Here is a 16,011-nt window from a genome sequence, read left to right as displayed (position 1 = left end):
TGCTATTCAACATAAGGTGTTTTCAAGATTTTGCCTAGGAAGGTGCATCTCTTCTCCTTGTGTGAAGGTGGTTGTATAGCCAATAGCGTGTTTGTGTGTGTGTCTGTGTGTGCGTGCGTGTGTGTCATTAGGGCATGCGCACCAAAGCGTGTCAGACCTGGTCCCAGAGAAAACAAGGGGTGTGCTCGGGTGCTTGAGAGGCAGAAGCGCATGCGCCCTGCAGAAAATCACGGGCGTCGAGCCTCACACACACACTCTCACACACACACACACATACACACTCACACACCGCAGCGATTGCAGATCTTGTGTCAGATAGGAAGGAAGGAGTGGGGAAGGGGTACGAGACACGGGGGCCCAGCACTCACAGCCCGGTGACACAGAGGGATGGAGACCCGCTCTGCAGGAGGAGAAGAAGAGGGCTGCCGTGACTCCTCCTGACTCCTTTTTTTCTTTCTTAACTTGATCCTTACAAACCCTGTCTGCAGATGCAACCTGTCTGTCATCCCATCCGTCCCAGTAATCCCTGTTTTATTGCAGCGTTTCCTCCTATGGGGCTACAGGCAGAGGGGACTACAATGACAACCTGGTGAATGCAGACAGAGATGGAGTAAAACTGACAAGTATAACGCAGGATGCGCATCTCTAGACCGACAAGGAAGAAGGTAAAGAAACCTGGCTGTTTTTCTGGTGTCGCATGTCAGAGATTTTCCGCGGTGCTGTGGATTGATCGTTTCCTTCATCGCCCTCCTGCTGACGGTGTCGGTGTATAATGGAGAGCTCCAATGGCTCTGGCAGCGACACCAAACCGCAGAACCACCATCTAGAGAAGAAGAGACTGAACCGAGCGCCTTCCCCGGCCAGACCTTTCCTCAAGGATGTGCACTCCCGCTCCACCAAACCACCTGCCATCGTCCCCAAATCCCCCAAACTCAACAAGCAGCAGCAGCATCAGTCTGCCACGGTGCCCTTACCCTATCCGAACCGCTCCAGACGCACCATAACCGGGTTGAAAGAGAAATCAGCCACGGTTAAAAGTAACACCAAGTCTGCTGTCACGAAAAAGCCCACAAAGGTGCCCCAACATGCAGCAGCCGAGCCCAAAGCTGCCAGCATCAAACCGGACAGCACCAGCAGTCCGACCCTCGCCAAAGGCAAGAAGGGGAGACTAGGCTCGGGATCTCCTGGCCCTGTCAGCCATGGATCCCCGATCCGGGTACCGACCGGAGCGCCTCCCGGCCCGGTCAGCCAGACAGACAGCAGCTCAGATCTGTCGGACTGTCCATCCGAGCCGCTGTCTGACGAGCAGAGGCTTGCAGCGGCCGCTAGTAGCGACGCAGAGTCCGGTACCGGCTCCAGTGACCGGGATCAGCTGGGAGCCGATAATCCGCTGCGGGCAGAAGCGACCGGAGCTGCTACTACTACTGCTACTGCTGCTGCTGCACCTTTGCGCACAACTGAGGCTTCCTCCACCAAGGGAAGCATGTCTCAGGCTCATCCTGCTCCGGGGACGCACGGAGAGAAACACAAGCAGGAGAAACCCTCAACAAGCGCACAATTCAAACTGCCAGGCGCCAAGGATGTAAGTGAGGAAGACCTGCTGCGGGAAATTGAAGATTTAAGATCTGAAAACGACTACCTCAAGGTAAGATCCAGGTTTTTTTTTTCAATCAGCAATTTACAGATGGAATCAAATCCTGCAATCATAGTTTAAGTTATCCCATCTGTGCTTTAAAAAGAGATTCCCAACAATACATTTAATGCTGACATCTGAACAAGACACCACAATTTGTCCGTGCACGAGCGTCCTGAGTTCAGCCCCTATAATCACACATTGTCCTTGAGCAACTTCCACCTGCTCACTAATTTAAAGCATCAGTTAAATGGATAAATTAACATAATCTAAACACATTTTTCTTGGCGCCCAGCTGTCATCCTTCATGAAGTCCACTCTGTCCACTCTCTCATCCATCATGTCGTCTTTTTTTTTTAACCTTCCCGGGCTTCCCCACGGATTTGACCTTTTTTTTTATTAATGGGAGTTTTATTGAAAGTGGCTTCACCCTGCTGTATCCGACTCCTTATACTTCTAAGTTTTGACAGGAAGATGCAACATTTTGTCCCTCTCTGTGACAGAAAACATGATGAACACGTTGTACTCAGAGATGCAGTACTCTTCATTTTAATTCATTTTGAACTCTCGTGGGGTACACACGCTTTTTAAGTCAGTGTAAACCTGCACTATTAAACATATTATGGTGCACTGACACCAATCAGATAATAATATGGAGTATTTAAGAGGATAAATTATGAATATGCATTGTTTTATATCTTAATTGTAGCCTCTAAATCTGTATTTTAGTGCCATTTTTCACTAAATTTCACCTATTGCATGAAGGAATATTACATGCAGGATCCCCCCCCCCCCCCCCCCCCCTTTTCTTTAACTAGGCTATCCCCATAAGTTGGGGAGGGGAGGCAAACAGATAATGCGGCAAACAATCTTGCAGTTCTTTCTTTTTTAGAGATGAGAGATAAGGTTTATTTTGCATGTCACTTGGAGTATTATTTCAAACTGGACCACGCATGTCCACGTCTATCTCTCTCTTGGCTCGGTGGAAACACACAAGAGAGTTAATCAGCTTTACTGGCTCTCTCTGTAATGGCTTTACGCCTGGCTGTCAGTCTGCCAGCTGGGTCTCAGGGGTGAACCACCTTCCCCCCCCCACCCCCCCCCCCCATGTGTCCCAAAAATGTATGGTAGTCCCCTGCTGCTGCCACTTCTGCTGCTCATAGAGAGAAAATGTTGATTTTTGAATGTTGTCTTAAGCTGGACATCAGTTTGTTTTACTGGATTCTGTCTCGGCTGCTTTCGGCTTCTTTTGGTTGCATGAAGTGGAGAGTGAAAAGGAAAGATGGGGTCGATGTGTGACACAGGTCATAAAGGTGATTTAAGCCTGTGTTATTGCATCTAGGGCTGCACCTAACAGTTATTTATATGAATTATTAGATAGATAGATAGATAGATAGATAGATAGATAGATAGATAGATAGATAGATAGATAGATAGATAGATAGATAGATAGATAGATAGATGTAAACTTTATTGATCCTCTTGGGGAAATTTAGGGTCCAGCAGCTTAATACACAAATACATCAAAGAACAATATACTAAAACATTAAATACTAAATACTAAAATAAGAACAACAAGGTCTGAGGATGAGGCTGTGTGATAAAGTGCAGAAATAAAATAAAATAAAAGTAAAAATAAACCTAAAAATATAGTGCAATATACAATTTAAAGTGAATTTAGTGAATTTAGTCCAGGCTGTGGCTGTGGGGGTCCGTTTATGGCCAAGGTGATTCCCTCAAATGTCTCATTCTGTCCAATCAAGAAGTACAAAAACTCCAAAATATCAGATTTAAAGTAACATAAGACCAAGAAAGCAGCAAATTTTCAAATTCAGAGCTTTGAACCTTTGCAAATGTTTGGCATTTTGGAAATAATTTCTTCAATTGGTTATTAAAAGAGTTGCAGGTTAATGTGATTAATGGACTCATCATTGCACCAACAAGATGATGCCAAAAAACTGTTTTTTTTATGGGCTGCAACTAACAGTTATTTTCATGATTGATTCATATATTGGTTAACTGGTTAATTGTTTGTTCTATAAAATGTCTGAAAATAGTGAAAACATTCCCCACAGCTCAAATAATGTCTTTGAAATGTTTGTCCGAAACCTGCAGATACTCATTTTACTCTCATATAACAGCAAGAAAAGCAAGAATCATGCATTTTAATAACCTTTGAGTAAATTAAAATGACTGAAACAATAAGACCCCTATCAAAATTGTTGCCATTTAATTTTCTGTAAGTCAACTAATCAATAATCAGCTTATCTCAGTTTGATGTTTTTTACAAAAAAGTACACCTTAAACAATTCATTAATTAAAAAAAACAAGATTAATGATCGATTAGTAATCATTTCAACACATTTTCAGGCACAAACACCAAAGATTAGCCTCTCAAATGTCATATTTTGTCATATTTGATAGAAAATGTATTATATTATCTATGATTGTTGGAGTGTTGAAAGTTTGGTTAGTTAACCGAGAAATAATTGGCCCACAAATCAATAATATAAAAAAAAAAGGTTATTTAAAGTTTAAATTGTGTCCGAGCTGCAGGAGTAAAAATAGAAACCTTCTACCTCGTCAAAGCGACTGCTGAGTAAAGATAGAGACGACTAAATACTGGTGATGACTCAGTGTACATGTCCACATAAACAAAAGTGATATTCTCCTAAATATATCTTCTCCCAGGATGCTTGTCTGCGTCTGGCTCTGCTTTTAACCTGGCCATCGATCCGGCCGACCCTACGTGAGGTCATTAGCTCCTTCCTCCAGGGGCCCTCCTCAGATAACAATGGAGCTCTGTGCTTTTCCAAATGAGGATAGATTTAGTTTTCATTAATTGACACACTCCTCCCCTCCCTCCTCCCCCCCTTCGGCATCATTGTCTTTTCATCAGGTGCCAGTGAAGCCCTTTGCAATATCCATCCCAGGGGAAATCTACTGAGCAAACTGCCTCCTCAGGATGGGAGGCAAACAGATACTCTTGAGGTTACCAAACAAACTATCAAACTATATATAGAATTTTTTCTCCCATTCCCCCCTTTTTTTTTTTTTTTTAAAGCTGGGTTGTTTGATTTTCAAAAGAGATGGGGATCATGAACGCCGCATCCAGACCAGGAGATAAGACGCTTAAAGCCAACTAGTGATGTTACGTCATCAGCACTAAGAGCACTGGCATTACTGGGACTCATATGTAATCATATGAAAGTATTAGCACAATCCACAAAGGTATATTATATCCCCTTTACATCAGCTTTATGCCTGAAACACCTAAAAGATTAAAGTCCGTGTAAAGTAAGAATAAATATGTGTTCTGAGTTTGACATACCACAGAAAAGTGTGTTGTTAACCACCCTGCAAAATTTGAATGATTAAAAAAATCGCCAAATATATGAAATTAGGCTTCAAAGTTGTGTAAAAGTCTGCCTATTCCTCTGCTCCCAAACCCTGTGGGAGTGGCCGCCGAGTTCGCTGAAGCCCCGCCCCCTACCAAGTGTCACCTGTCAATCAAAGTCACCAGCTCTACCAGAGACATGGACGCTAGGCCTGAGAGCTTTCTGCTGCTAACTCAGCTGCTAGCTCGGCGGCTAACTCAGCTGCTAGCTCGGCGGCTAACTCAGCGGCTAGCTCGGTGGCTAACTCAGCTGCTAACTCAGCGGTTAGCTCGGCGGCTAGCTTGGTGGCTAACACAGCGGTTAGCTCGGTGGCTAACTCTGCGGTTAGCTCGGTGGCTAACTCAGCTAACTGGCTAACTGTAGACTGTAGTAGTAGTAGTATGCGCTGAATGTATTTATACCTCTACAGCAGCAGGGGCGGGTTTATGCTCCGGTGTGTAACCGTGCTATTGGTCACCGGTTACGTAATCGCCGGGTTACGTAACCCAGCGGAGATTTTCAGACCCGCCCATTAAATCCAGACACCGAAATCTTGAAACACAGTTTGTGAAACCTAGCTCCACAATTCAAATCTAAATGGTTGAAATGCTTTTTACACCTTTTTTAGAAATACATTTATGACCTATTTAATGTGTTTAGAAGAAAATGTCTGAATTCACTTTACACGGTCTTTAAGTTCTGTTGTTGAATATGAAAAATATCAAATTAAACTGTGACCAACACTTTACAGAGAGATGCACAATAATTGTTTGCTTTCATCTTAATCCACTCGGCCAAAATGTCCTATTCACACCAGTTTTGTCCATGACTACTTACTCTCACGGCATGTTAATCTTATTTCTTTACGTATAGTACAAAAATCACAGATAACAACATCTCATGTCTCAAAGTGCTTTACTGTCTGTTCAACCCTCCTATCTTAGACCCTCAGTGAGACCCTCACCCTGGTTTATATGAAATCTGCTGTGAAATTTCATGGTGCAGAGAAGAAGAAAAGTCCTGATGTGTTTTTGGCGATCCTCTGATCTATGAACTTTAAAGGCACCACGGGAAGAAACGTCTCTTTGTACAGAAGAAATATGAAAATCTAACAAGGAAAATTGCCATGAAAATTCTGGCTCTTCAGAAGATGAACATTTGGTTTTTGCTATTGCGCAACCCTCAGGCCAAAATGTCAGCTTTGACCATGAGATATATATCTGATAAATAATGAATACACAAATACAACACACACAGACAAGCACAGAAGGAGCCAAATTCCATGATTATTAAGAAAAAAGCACTCTGATCTTTTATTGAAGCACCATCAACATCATCAGTGTGTGATTTCTTCTGTCCAACACGTTTGTATTGTAGCCATAAGAGGGATTTTAAGTATCATAAATCTGGCTTGAAAATTCAAAGATCAGCTAACCTTGTGAGCGTGACATTGCAAAGACATATTTTTTTCTGCCTTGTAGCTGCAGGATTTGACAGTAAATTCAATTTACAGTAATACTACTTATGGTTACAGCGTATATCTCCTTATACTTAAATCCTTGCCTCTATACTTATATACACAGAAAAATGTAAAGTACTTGCTGCTGTTTAGAAAGGTGCAACACAAGATTCAGCTTTTTATAATGAGTAATTTTCACATTTACTATTTATTTGCATGAGAAATTCTAAACAAAGCCTTTCAATATATTCATGACATAGATTTTGAGCTGCAAAGCGTTCAAACTGGTCAAAGTGGTATCAAACTGGAGTTTAAGCCAGTCCCTCTCTTCTTCTGTGTGTCTTCCAGGATGAAGTGGACGAGCTGCGGGCGGAGATGGAGGAGATGCGAGACAGCTACCTGGAGGAGGAGGTCTACCAGCTGCAGGAGCTGCGGAGGGAACTGGACCGCTCCAACAAGAACTGCCGCATCCTCCAGTACCGACTGCGGAAGGCCGAGCAGAAGAGCCTGCGAGTCGCTCAGACCGGCCACGTGGACGGAGAGCTGCTGCGTAGTCTGGAGCAGGACCTGAAGGTCTGTGGCAGCGTCTACATCTCCTATACACAGCTTCTGTTCTGTGAATGAATTGGTAAAGTCGTTAAAACAGAACCTCGAATCATCGGAGACCTTGAAGATCTTCACTGAACTCACACTATTGAAGTTTCTTCTTTTAATCAGGGCTAGATGTTTCTTAAAGCAACATCTTTTGGGAAAAGCTTCTGAAATAATTTTTTTAATTGATTGCATATATCAAATCCATACATTTTCATATACTGTAGACTGAGAGGAGAGGTTTCTGGCATAACTTTACCTACTTCCAAGGAGAAGGGAAAATAGTTTAAAGATGTCAAAACTTCAACAACACTTGTCATATGTTTTAATGTTAGACCAATCATGGATGACCCTTATAAAGGCCACAAGCCAAAATGCCGAACAACCCAAAGTTGTTCGATATACTACAAATGTTGCAGGAGTCCTAGAAGAGATAAAAATACAGTAAGTCACAAGAAATAAAGCAAACATGATAGGAAAGCTTGAAAAAAGCTTTGTCAGAAATGTTTTCTCATATCTGCATTGGTGTGTGTATTTATATATAAATTGTGTATTGTGTGTGTCTGTTAAAGGCTCATATGTCTGTCCCCGTGACTTCAGGTGGCCAAAGATGTGTCGGTGCGTTTGCACAACGAGCTGGAGAGCGTGGAGGACAAACGCAGCAGAGCCGAGGATGAGAACGAGCTGCTCAGGCAAAAGATCATCGAGGTGGAGATTTCCAAACAGGCGCTGCACAACGAGCTGGAGAGGACCAAAGAGGTGAGAGGATGCTGGTGGTGATGGAGGTGCATCATGTTGCCTTCATGCAGACAAAGCTGTGTTTTTAACTCAGTATTGCTCCATGGAAGAGGGAAGTCACTGCATTAGACAAAGTTAAATCTCGGTTAATGTGGTGCCATTTAAAATCAATAGCGATCAGCGGCTTGATCAGCAGGGTCACTGCAGTGAATTCATTTAATCAATCACCAGCTCATCGACAGCCTTCTCAAAACAATTGCTTTGTGCAGTGATGCAAAGATTATCTCAGCAACTTCAGCTTACGTGCATGTCATTTTTGAAGCGCTTACTCAATCGAAGCAAGTCGTCCATTCTCTGATCTACAGCTGCATCCTGGGAGAATAGCTGCAGAAGGAATGGTGGGTCAAGCATGCAGTGTTAGTGCTATTCAAGAAGAGCTACTAACCCGAAATTGCACTTACTTCATAGTTCAGGTGTTTCCAGAAAATCATCCAGGGCAAAAAAAAAAGTACTCAAAGTCTGTTCCCATAAACATCTATGTGGATTCAACAGCTTCGTCTAGACTATCACTTCAACATTTTGGTTACCTTAAAAGCAAGGCCAGGTCTGAGTTGCAAGCACTTCAACTAAATATTGATGCTCCCTAGTTTTTAGAGCCCTGAAGAGTGTTTTACGTCTAGTATTTCACAATCAAAAGGTTTCAGAGGAAAATCATGAACAAAGAAGCTCATCTTGCAACCTTGCAGATATATCTTGTGGCCCTTTGGAGGTCTCAACCCTCTTTCTTTATGTATAAACCAGATCTTTTACAGGATTATTTTATAAGTGTAAACACAAGTTTATTTGTGGCGTTTTAATTAAAACACCTTGAATGAAAGGACACAGTCTAGTCACTATTTCAGCTTCCAAACCTCAAACTGACGAGAAATGCATCAGTATTTTTAGCACCCTTTCTCTCCACTTCCTCTACACTCTCTGGTCCTTTGAGCTTATTATTTCTAGTCTACTGTAGCTACAGAAATTCAGACTTCTTTCTGTCTTTTGTGTCAGCATTTCTTTAATGTCGCTCAGTGGAAGAGTGTTTTCTCCCATGGCATTTAAAGTAAAGTCTTCTAACCGGTAATAAGATGAGCAGAGGATATTCTCAGTGCTGCCGGGCTTCAGCTGCTTAGACTAATCGATTTTGACAACAGCAGGTAAAATGACGTCTGGCAACAAAGAGAAAGTAGGCTAATACCAGACCAGTCAGTATGGAGATGGAGGATGGAGGATTTCTCTTGGCAACTGGATGACACTGTGTTTTTTTTCTTTTTCTTTTCCTTCTACTGTTGTCACGTGTGTCACAGCGTCACTATAATACTCGGCTCTTTTTCTCTTACATGTCCCTGGTTTCCGCTTCTGGTTGAAAATCTATACCCTGAAGCAGTTTATGACCTTAACTGTCAGGTCTTGCCTAACATTGTTGTTTATCAAAGGACACTCATCAACACCTGACCAAGCTGCACATGTTTGGATGATGACAGAAAATCCATGTCTAGTCTGGATGCGCTTAATGCAGCACATGCAAACTCCAGTTTTTTTTTTGTCGTTGATGCTGGAAACCCTTTGTAAGAAAATGATCAGTGAGAGGAGTATTTTAAATTTGTGCAGCACTTAAAAACTCAGAGATTGTCTCAGTGTGACGACTATGAAAGCTGACTGTAAGACAGCGGGGGTGCTCTGTTACTGTAGCTGACTGTGAGTTAATACAGCTTGTCTCACAGGTTGCTGCACAGTACAGTTACAGCACAGTACAGTTACTGTCTTGTACACAGAGAAAGAGGTGAGATAGTCGGAGAAAACTGCTCCAAATCAATGCATTTTTTTTGCGTTCCCCTTGAGGTTTGTCCCAGAAAAACAGAAGCCGTCTCTGGATCTGCACTTCACCATCACGTGACGCTGAATCACTCTCCCCCTCCTAAGCGAGGTGTTTTTTTTATTCATGCAGCACCCCAATATCTTCTAATTTGAGAAGAAATATCAGATGATTTTGTTGTGTGAAATCCACAGTTTCTCTCCGGGTGTTAACGCACATTTCGTCACGTTTGAAGTCTTTAAGGACTGTGAAGTTCATAATTAACAGCAGATGACCTTTTTATTCTTTTTATTAATGATGGCAGGGGATGATAAGACTGTTTACAAACATGCCAAGACCGTTTAGTGAGGGATGAATTTCAATAAGACCGTCTAACAATCTGCCCTCTGCTCTGAGAGTTGTTCAGTCGCAGAGATAAATCTCAGCAACAGATGGGAGAGGAGGATCGAGCCTTATTGATAGGAATGTTTCTCCTTCTTTCTGCTTTAATTAGACATTTTAAATTGTGACTCAGGTGTCCTGTACTGTTCCTGCAGCACAAACTCCTCCACACTCATTTGGAGCTTCTTTATTAGTGAAGTTAATTTGTAAAATACACTTTAAATACAAGTAAACTTCAAGGTTTCACATTAAGAGACGAAGCCGTTATTACTTTTCCTGTCGTTCTTACCTCAGTGGTAGAGGGGTAACTCAACCCTGGTAGCTTGAGCTGCTCTGGCCTTTAAAAAAAGCTCATCTTGTCCTGTCCCTGTGCCCGCGCTCTGCTATCAGAGGCTACACAGAGTGACTCTGGCTCAGAAATTGGCACCCCTGCATGGATTAATCCAACAAGAAGGCCTGTTATAAAACAGCCCGCCGTGTTTTCGGCGCAATTCTGAAGGGAGGGGAGAGCAGGAGAGAAAGACAAAGAGACAGAGAGTGAAAGAGAGAGAGAGAGTGGCAGAGAATGGCTGTAATCAGATGGCTGTAGGCCCTGTCTGCCTGCGATACCACTACAGCTCCACAGCTCACAGACCTGATATTAAACAGTTTAGGAGGTCGGTTGACAGGACCTTCTGTTATTACAGTATCGGCTCGAGGGGCAAATCGCTGCTGGCAACCAGCGTCCGCTACTGTGTGGTCAGTGTGGAGGCAAACTGCGATTGGTCGAGATATGATTTTTTATTTTTGTATTCCTCTGACATTTGAAGATAGGACTACTGATACGAGTAATGAAATGGAACTAATGAAACGTCACCGTGCATAACAAGAGCATCAGGTGATTTATTAGGTGTTCCCAGTCCACCGTGATGAGTTCATCTCTCATTAAGGCAAAAACACGTTAACTCATGTCTGATTTCCAGAGGTATTACAATACACATTAAAAAACATTTACTCACTTTAGCTACACTGTTATCTGGTCATGCAGACGGTTTCCTCAGTAGAAAGCAGCACTAATGAAAACTGTTAACAGTAATGACTGCACATTATCTCCAGTAACCTTTCTGGAAACCAACATTGTCATAGATTTTTTTTAAATGCCATTTTTTTTGTATGTGCAAAACAAATACAATTTAATTAGTCTTCATGTCTTCATGTAATTGGGGTGGCAGTAGAAGTTCTCAGAGCCCAAAGTGACATTTTCAAAACGGCTTTTTTGGTCCGACCAGAACTCAAAACTTAAAGATATTGAATTCACAGTGTTTACAAAACAGAAGAAAAAGCTAAATTCAGAACGTTTGGTGTTTTCTGTTTCATAATTTAATGGTTAATTGATTGTCAACCAATCATTTCAGCACTAATTGGGGAGAAAATATTTGGCTTCCGTAGGTTTAATGATTTTTTTTTCTCAAATAATCCATTAATTGTCTATAAAATGCCAGAAAATACATAAATATATATTATTATATGTTCACATAGTCCATTGTGGCATTTTCAAGTGTCTTGATTAGTCTGACCAACAGTTCAAACTTGATATCCAAAGTAAATCAAGTTTACTATCATGTATGTATGACTAAAATCGTGAATGAGTTAAGTTAAGAACTAACAAATGCCTTAAAAATGATTCAAATGATTTATATTTAGTATAATGAGTTATCAAAATGTGTGTTGTTTTTTTGTAATTTTGGGTAAACTAACCCTTTAAAGCATTTTTTTTAACTGGACAGCAGCTACACAGTTCTAACCAGCCAATTCTTCAAATATTAACATATGTTACTTGCTTTCGTGAATCAGGTCACAGTCAGGTTCCTGTAAGGCAGTGGTCTCCAACCCTGCTCCTGGAGAGCTGTGACTCTAACACACCTGATTCTAATAATCAACTCGTTATCAAGCCCTTCGACGAGCCTCAGCTGCTTGATAACGAGTTAGAGTGAGGAGATACCTAAAACATGCAGGGCAGTAGCTCTCCAGGAGCAGGGTTGGAGACCACTGCTGTAAGGAGTCTAAAAGCTGGAGATACACTTGCCTTTAACGAGGTGTTGGTGTGCACATGATGGCTGCCTCGTATATCCTGCGTCCGTTTGGAGCATTGGTTGTGTACGTCCTCAGAGGTTAACACAATGTGTCCGAAAGATGAAATACACACATGAACGATATTTAGCAGTTTAGGTGCAGTATGGGGATGTGATGGGGTCAGCAGCGACAACAATGGCGGAAAGTTTTGAAGAAAAGTTAATAACCCAAGTCTGCAACTACCCACAATTGTACAATGTGTTATTGCTGCTGCACAGTGACAAATATGCTTAAATTAACAAAGTAGTAACCTCCTCCTCCTCGAGTGTCACCATGTTTTATTTTTTCACATCATGCGTCATCTTCTTCTTTGCATTTTTTAGTGGATTTTACATCATGCAAAAGCAGAAGTTCTGTTTATATCCTTTATTCTCCTGCCTCAAAATGAACATTTCTACATTCATGATACGTTGTTTTCTCTTAAAACTGTGATCGTGTTAGTCTGCTTGAATTCTCTCTGTAACCCCATTGAGGCTGAAGAGGTTGTTCTTTATAGCGTCAACTTGTGCTCTTGTGTTGATTCGAGTGTTGGGATTTTTTTTGCGCATGTAAAAGTAGAAACTGAGGGTTTTTCGCTGAGTATCTTCAACCTTCAGTCTTTTGTTGTTGTGTTTCACTACTACAAAGGTACAAGAGGGGAATGCCTGCATTCTTAATGAGTCATTGTCAACGATGCCGTAGAGAGAGTCACTGCAGACATCGTTTGTTTCATGTCAGAGCGGCTTCCTCGTGCTCCTTCTCTCGCTCCTCTCCCTCGCTAAATCTCACCCGAAGAAATGGAGGCTTTGAAGAATCTCCTGATCCTCCTCTCATATCTACTTCTCACCTCCCCTTCATATCTTTTCCCCTCTTCCTCTCATTTTTGCTCGGCTGTGATACCCCGTTGCAAGAATGTGAAGGAATCTCATTGACCTAGTTAATATCTTGTGTCTGACTCCACCAATGGGAAGGAGAGCAGGCGTGAGGAGAGGAGTAGCATAGGGACCGAAGTCGAAATCTGCTGCAGTGACACACATCCATATAAAGCTTATCATCACACCGCGGCTGTGCAGTTTGCTTGATGTGCAAATATTCACCATTTACATAATGGAGAGTGGAACGTGTTTACTTAAATATATATATACTGATATTTAGGTAGACACCACTTAACTTCAGTTCTAAGTTATTGCTTAAATTCAAAAGATTGAAAGGTGTAAAAAATAGTTTTAACTTGATGAAAACAATATTTATGTTGTTGTCAAATTGAGTGAGATTCAAAATGGGCTAAACCTGAGCTACGTGGTCGAAAATCACTTTAGAAGCAGCGATATCGTTTTCTCCTGCCGGCAAACCGACTATCACTGACACAAAACAAATGAGGAAATCATCAATTCTGCATGAAACCCCGAAGTGATGTGTTATAATTCTAAAGCGCCGTCCTTTGAAGTTTAACACCCTTGAAAAATGAAATTCCTCCTCCATGTGGATGGGGTTTTCTGATGCATGCAAACTGTTTCACAAGTGTTTCATTTACACACGTATCAAAGCTGCCACTTTATAATCATAAGACATCCTGGAGTACACACTGCACCAGCTATCGGTGTGTATTCAATCATCCTGAGAAACATCACGGGGACATTTTAAAGCATTTCAAGTCAAACACATTTGAAGTCATCTTAAATGCTATCTTCAGATATCTTGAGACAATATTTCAGATTTATTATTGATTTAAAAGCATCACAAGTATCAAAGCTGACAAGATTCGGCTGTTGTAAAAAGCCTTTATATCTAATATTATCATCTTCAAAATGGATACAAATACGATGACATGATAAATTACGGTAAAAACGATTTTATACGAAGAGATTGAAAAACCAGAGAGCTTCTTTCTGCATGTTCAGCTTTTCAAAAGATACTCATTTTTTTAGCACTGGTGCAGGTTTAAAGATGCTGCCACCTTTTAATGTCTCCTCATAATGATGCTTGTAGCTCAAAATATGAAAAAAACCAAATCCTTTCAATGCAAATATAATCCAGCATCTTTTCTTTGAGGTGATACTGAACCAATAGGATTAATCACATTGAAAAAGAAGTATGAAAATCTCATGCCCAGTTTATTGTTCAAACCTCTCCAAACTGAGCTGTTACAACACACTGCAAGCTAAGATATAGGTGTGATAGGAATTGAGTTGATGTCCAGAAAACAATCATCTTATCATTTCACAGTATGCTGCTCAGCTTTACCTAGAGCTAAAAAAACATGCATGGTACATCTGTGCTTGCTTTTCCTGGATGCTCCTTTCCTCCACCGTAACAAATGGTATTAGCAGTTATATTTAGGATGGTTGGCACCAGCTTGGCAGGCTGTAACTCAGGCTGAGTCATTGTGTTTCTCACCTCTCCTCCAAAACACAAGGAACAGACGGGCCATCAGGAAAATAGGACTACAATGGTACTTTGAGGAAATATCAGCCTCCACAAAAGTGTTTTTCTGGCATCGCTAAGGATTGTATAAAGTGATAAGATATCAGATTTGCTTGTGCAGTTTTGAGTTATATGAAGCATTAAGAAAGTTTTTGAATCGTTCGCATACTATCAAGATTTCTGCTAAAGCTTCTCTAATCAATCATTTATATCACATTAGATTTAATGACCACATGCACTGCAAAAGAGGTCACTCGTAGAGAAAGTCAGAGAGAAATACAGCTGCAAGTGAGGTTCAAGCCAACACAAACAGACAGCTTAATTAAAAATATCCGAGAATTTTTATGATGATTGAACAAACTCTCATTGATTTATGGCCATATTTGATGCAGCTCCATGCACGTGTTTGGAGCTGGTGGCAAAATTTCTGATTTATAGTCTGATTTGTGTTATGCCACACCCATTTAAGCACCAGTAGTGGTTGTTTCATGTAATTGTGTGGACATACCCTGCAACTTTTGTGACGATTGGCCTATTTATGAACTGAGCCACGCTCATTGGTTAATATCTTGAAAATTAAATAAGGTAACAACAAGATTTACGCAACCTTTGATAATCAGGGTCCAATCCACAGATTAATTTGGTAGCAATAGGACCTATACAGTTTAGGAGGAGATGCCAAAAATCAAAAAATGGTGTTAAATCTAAATCTAGGTGCAAATGGGCATGGCTTATATAGACTGATTCGTCTGGACCAACCATAGACTGTATATAAAATGGACGTAAATCCTTGACGTCACCCATTGGTTTGTGGACTGCTGCTTGGAAGCCAATAGTATCGGATCTGAGCAGCGCCATCTTGAAAATTTCCGGTGCATGCTGGGTAAAAAAAACCCACGGATTCTACTTATATGGGCATCAGGAGGAGCATGAGGCGCCCTCCTGAACCTGTGAACCAATCAACCTGTCAATCACGACGTAGCCACGCCCTAATGCATACCCTGCTTTATCGTCACATATAAAATCAGGGAGGCCAAAATGTCCCAAATGAACATCATACTGCATTGAAGAAGGCTTTAAACTAGCGATTGAGACCATAAACACATTTTGAAAACGTTTACTGAGGTTAGAAATCAAGTGAGAAGTTGGTGAATTCTCCATTGACTTGTATAGAGACGGAAGTCCTTTTGACACCAAAACGGTCGCCCCCTGGTGGCCTTTTGATATACAGTCTATGGATAAATCTACCGTGAGCTACCTGCCCGACGCCAAATGTCAAACAGACAAAGTTATCAACTCGTTGGTGAATGAGTGTGGGGTCAGTGTAGTCCACTGTAATCTGGTGGACTGAGAGAGTTCATTTGATGTGGCAGTGGTCAGAGATCATCTGAGTCACAGAGGGTCGTCACCATGTTCTGGCCAGCAGCAGCAGGGTGAAGCAGGGCCAAGTCAACATAGATAT

General features: G+C 41.5%; 1 protein-coding gene across 1 annotated transcript in view; it reads left to right on the top strand.

Annotated features, from left to right (window-relative positions):
- Positions 1–772: 772 nt before the first annotated feature.
- LOC133991267 (microtubule cross-linking factor 1) overlaps positions 773–16,011 on the top strand; it is an 84,384-nt gene continuing 69,145 nt past the window's right edge. Inside the window, 4 exon segments of the mRNA XM_062429789.1 lie at positions 773–1,389; positions 1,483–1,645; positions 6,818–7,042; positions 7,661–7,819. Coding sequence (XP_062285773.1) covers positions 773–1,389; positions 1,483–1,645; positions 6,818–7,042; positions 7,661–7,819 — 1,164 coding nt within the window.

This window comes from Scomber scombrus, chromosome 11 (assembly GCF_963691925.1).
Source record: "Scomber scombrus chromosome 11, fScoSco1.1, whole genome shotgun sequence".
Lineage (NCBI taxonomy): Eukaryota > Metazoa > Chordata > Actinopteri > Scombriformes > Scombridae > Scomber > Scomber scombrus.
The sequence above is the reverse complement of the archived record's forward strand: the minus strand, read 5'-3'. Positions and strand labels throughout refer to the sequence as shown.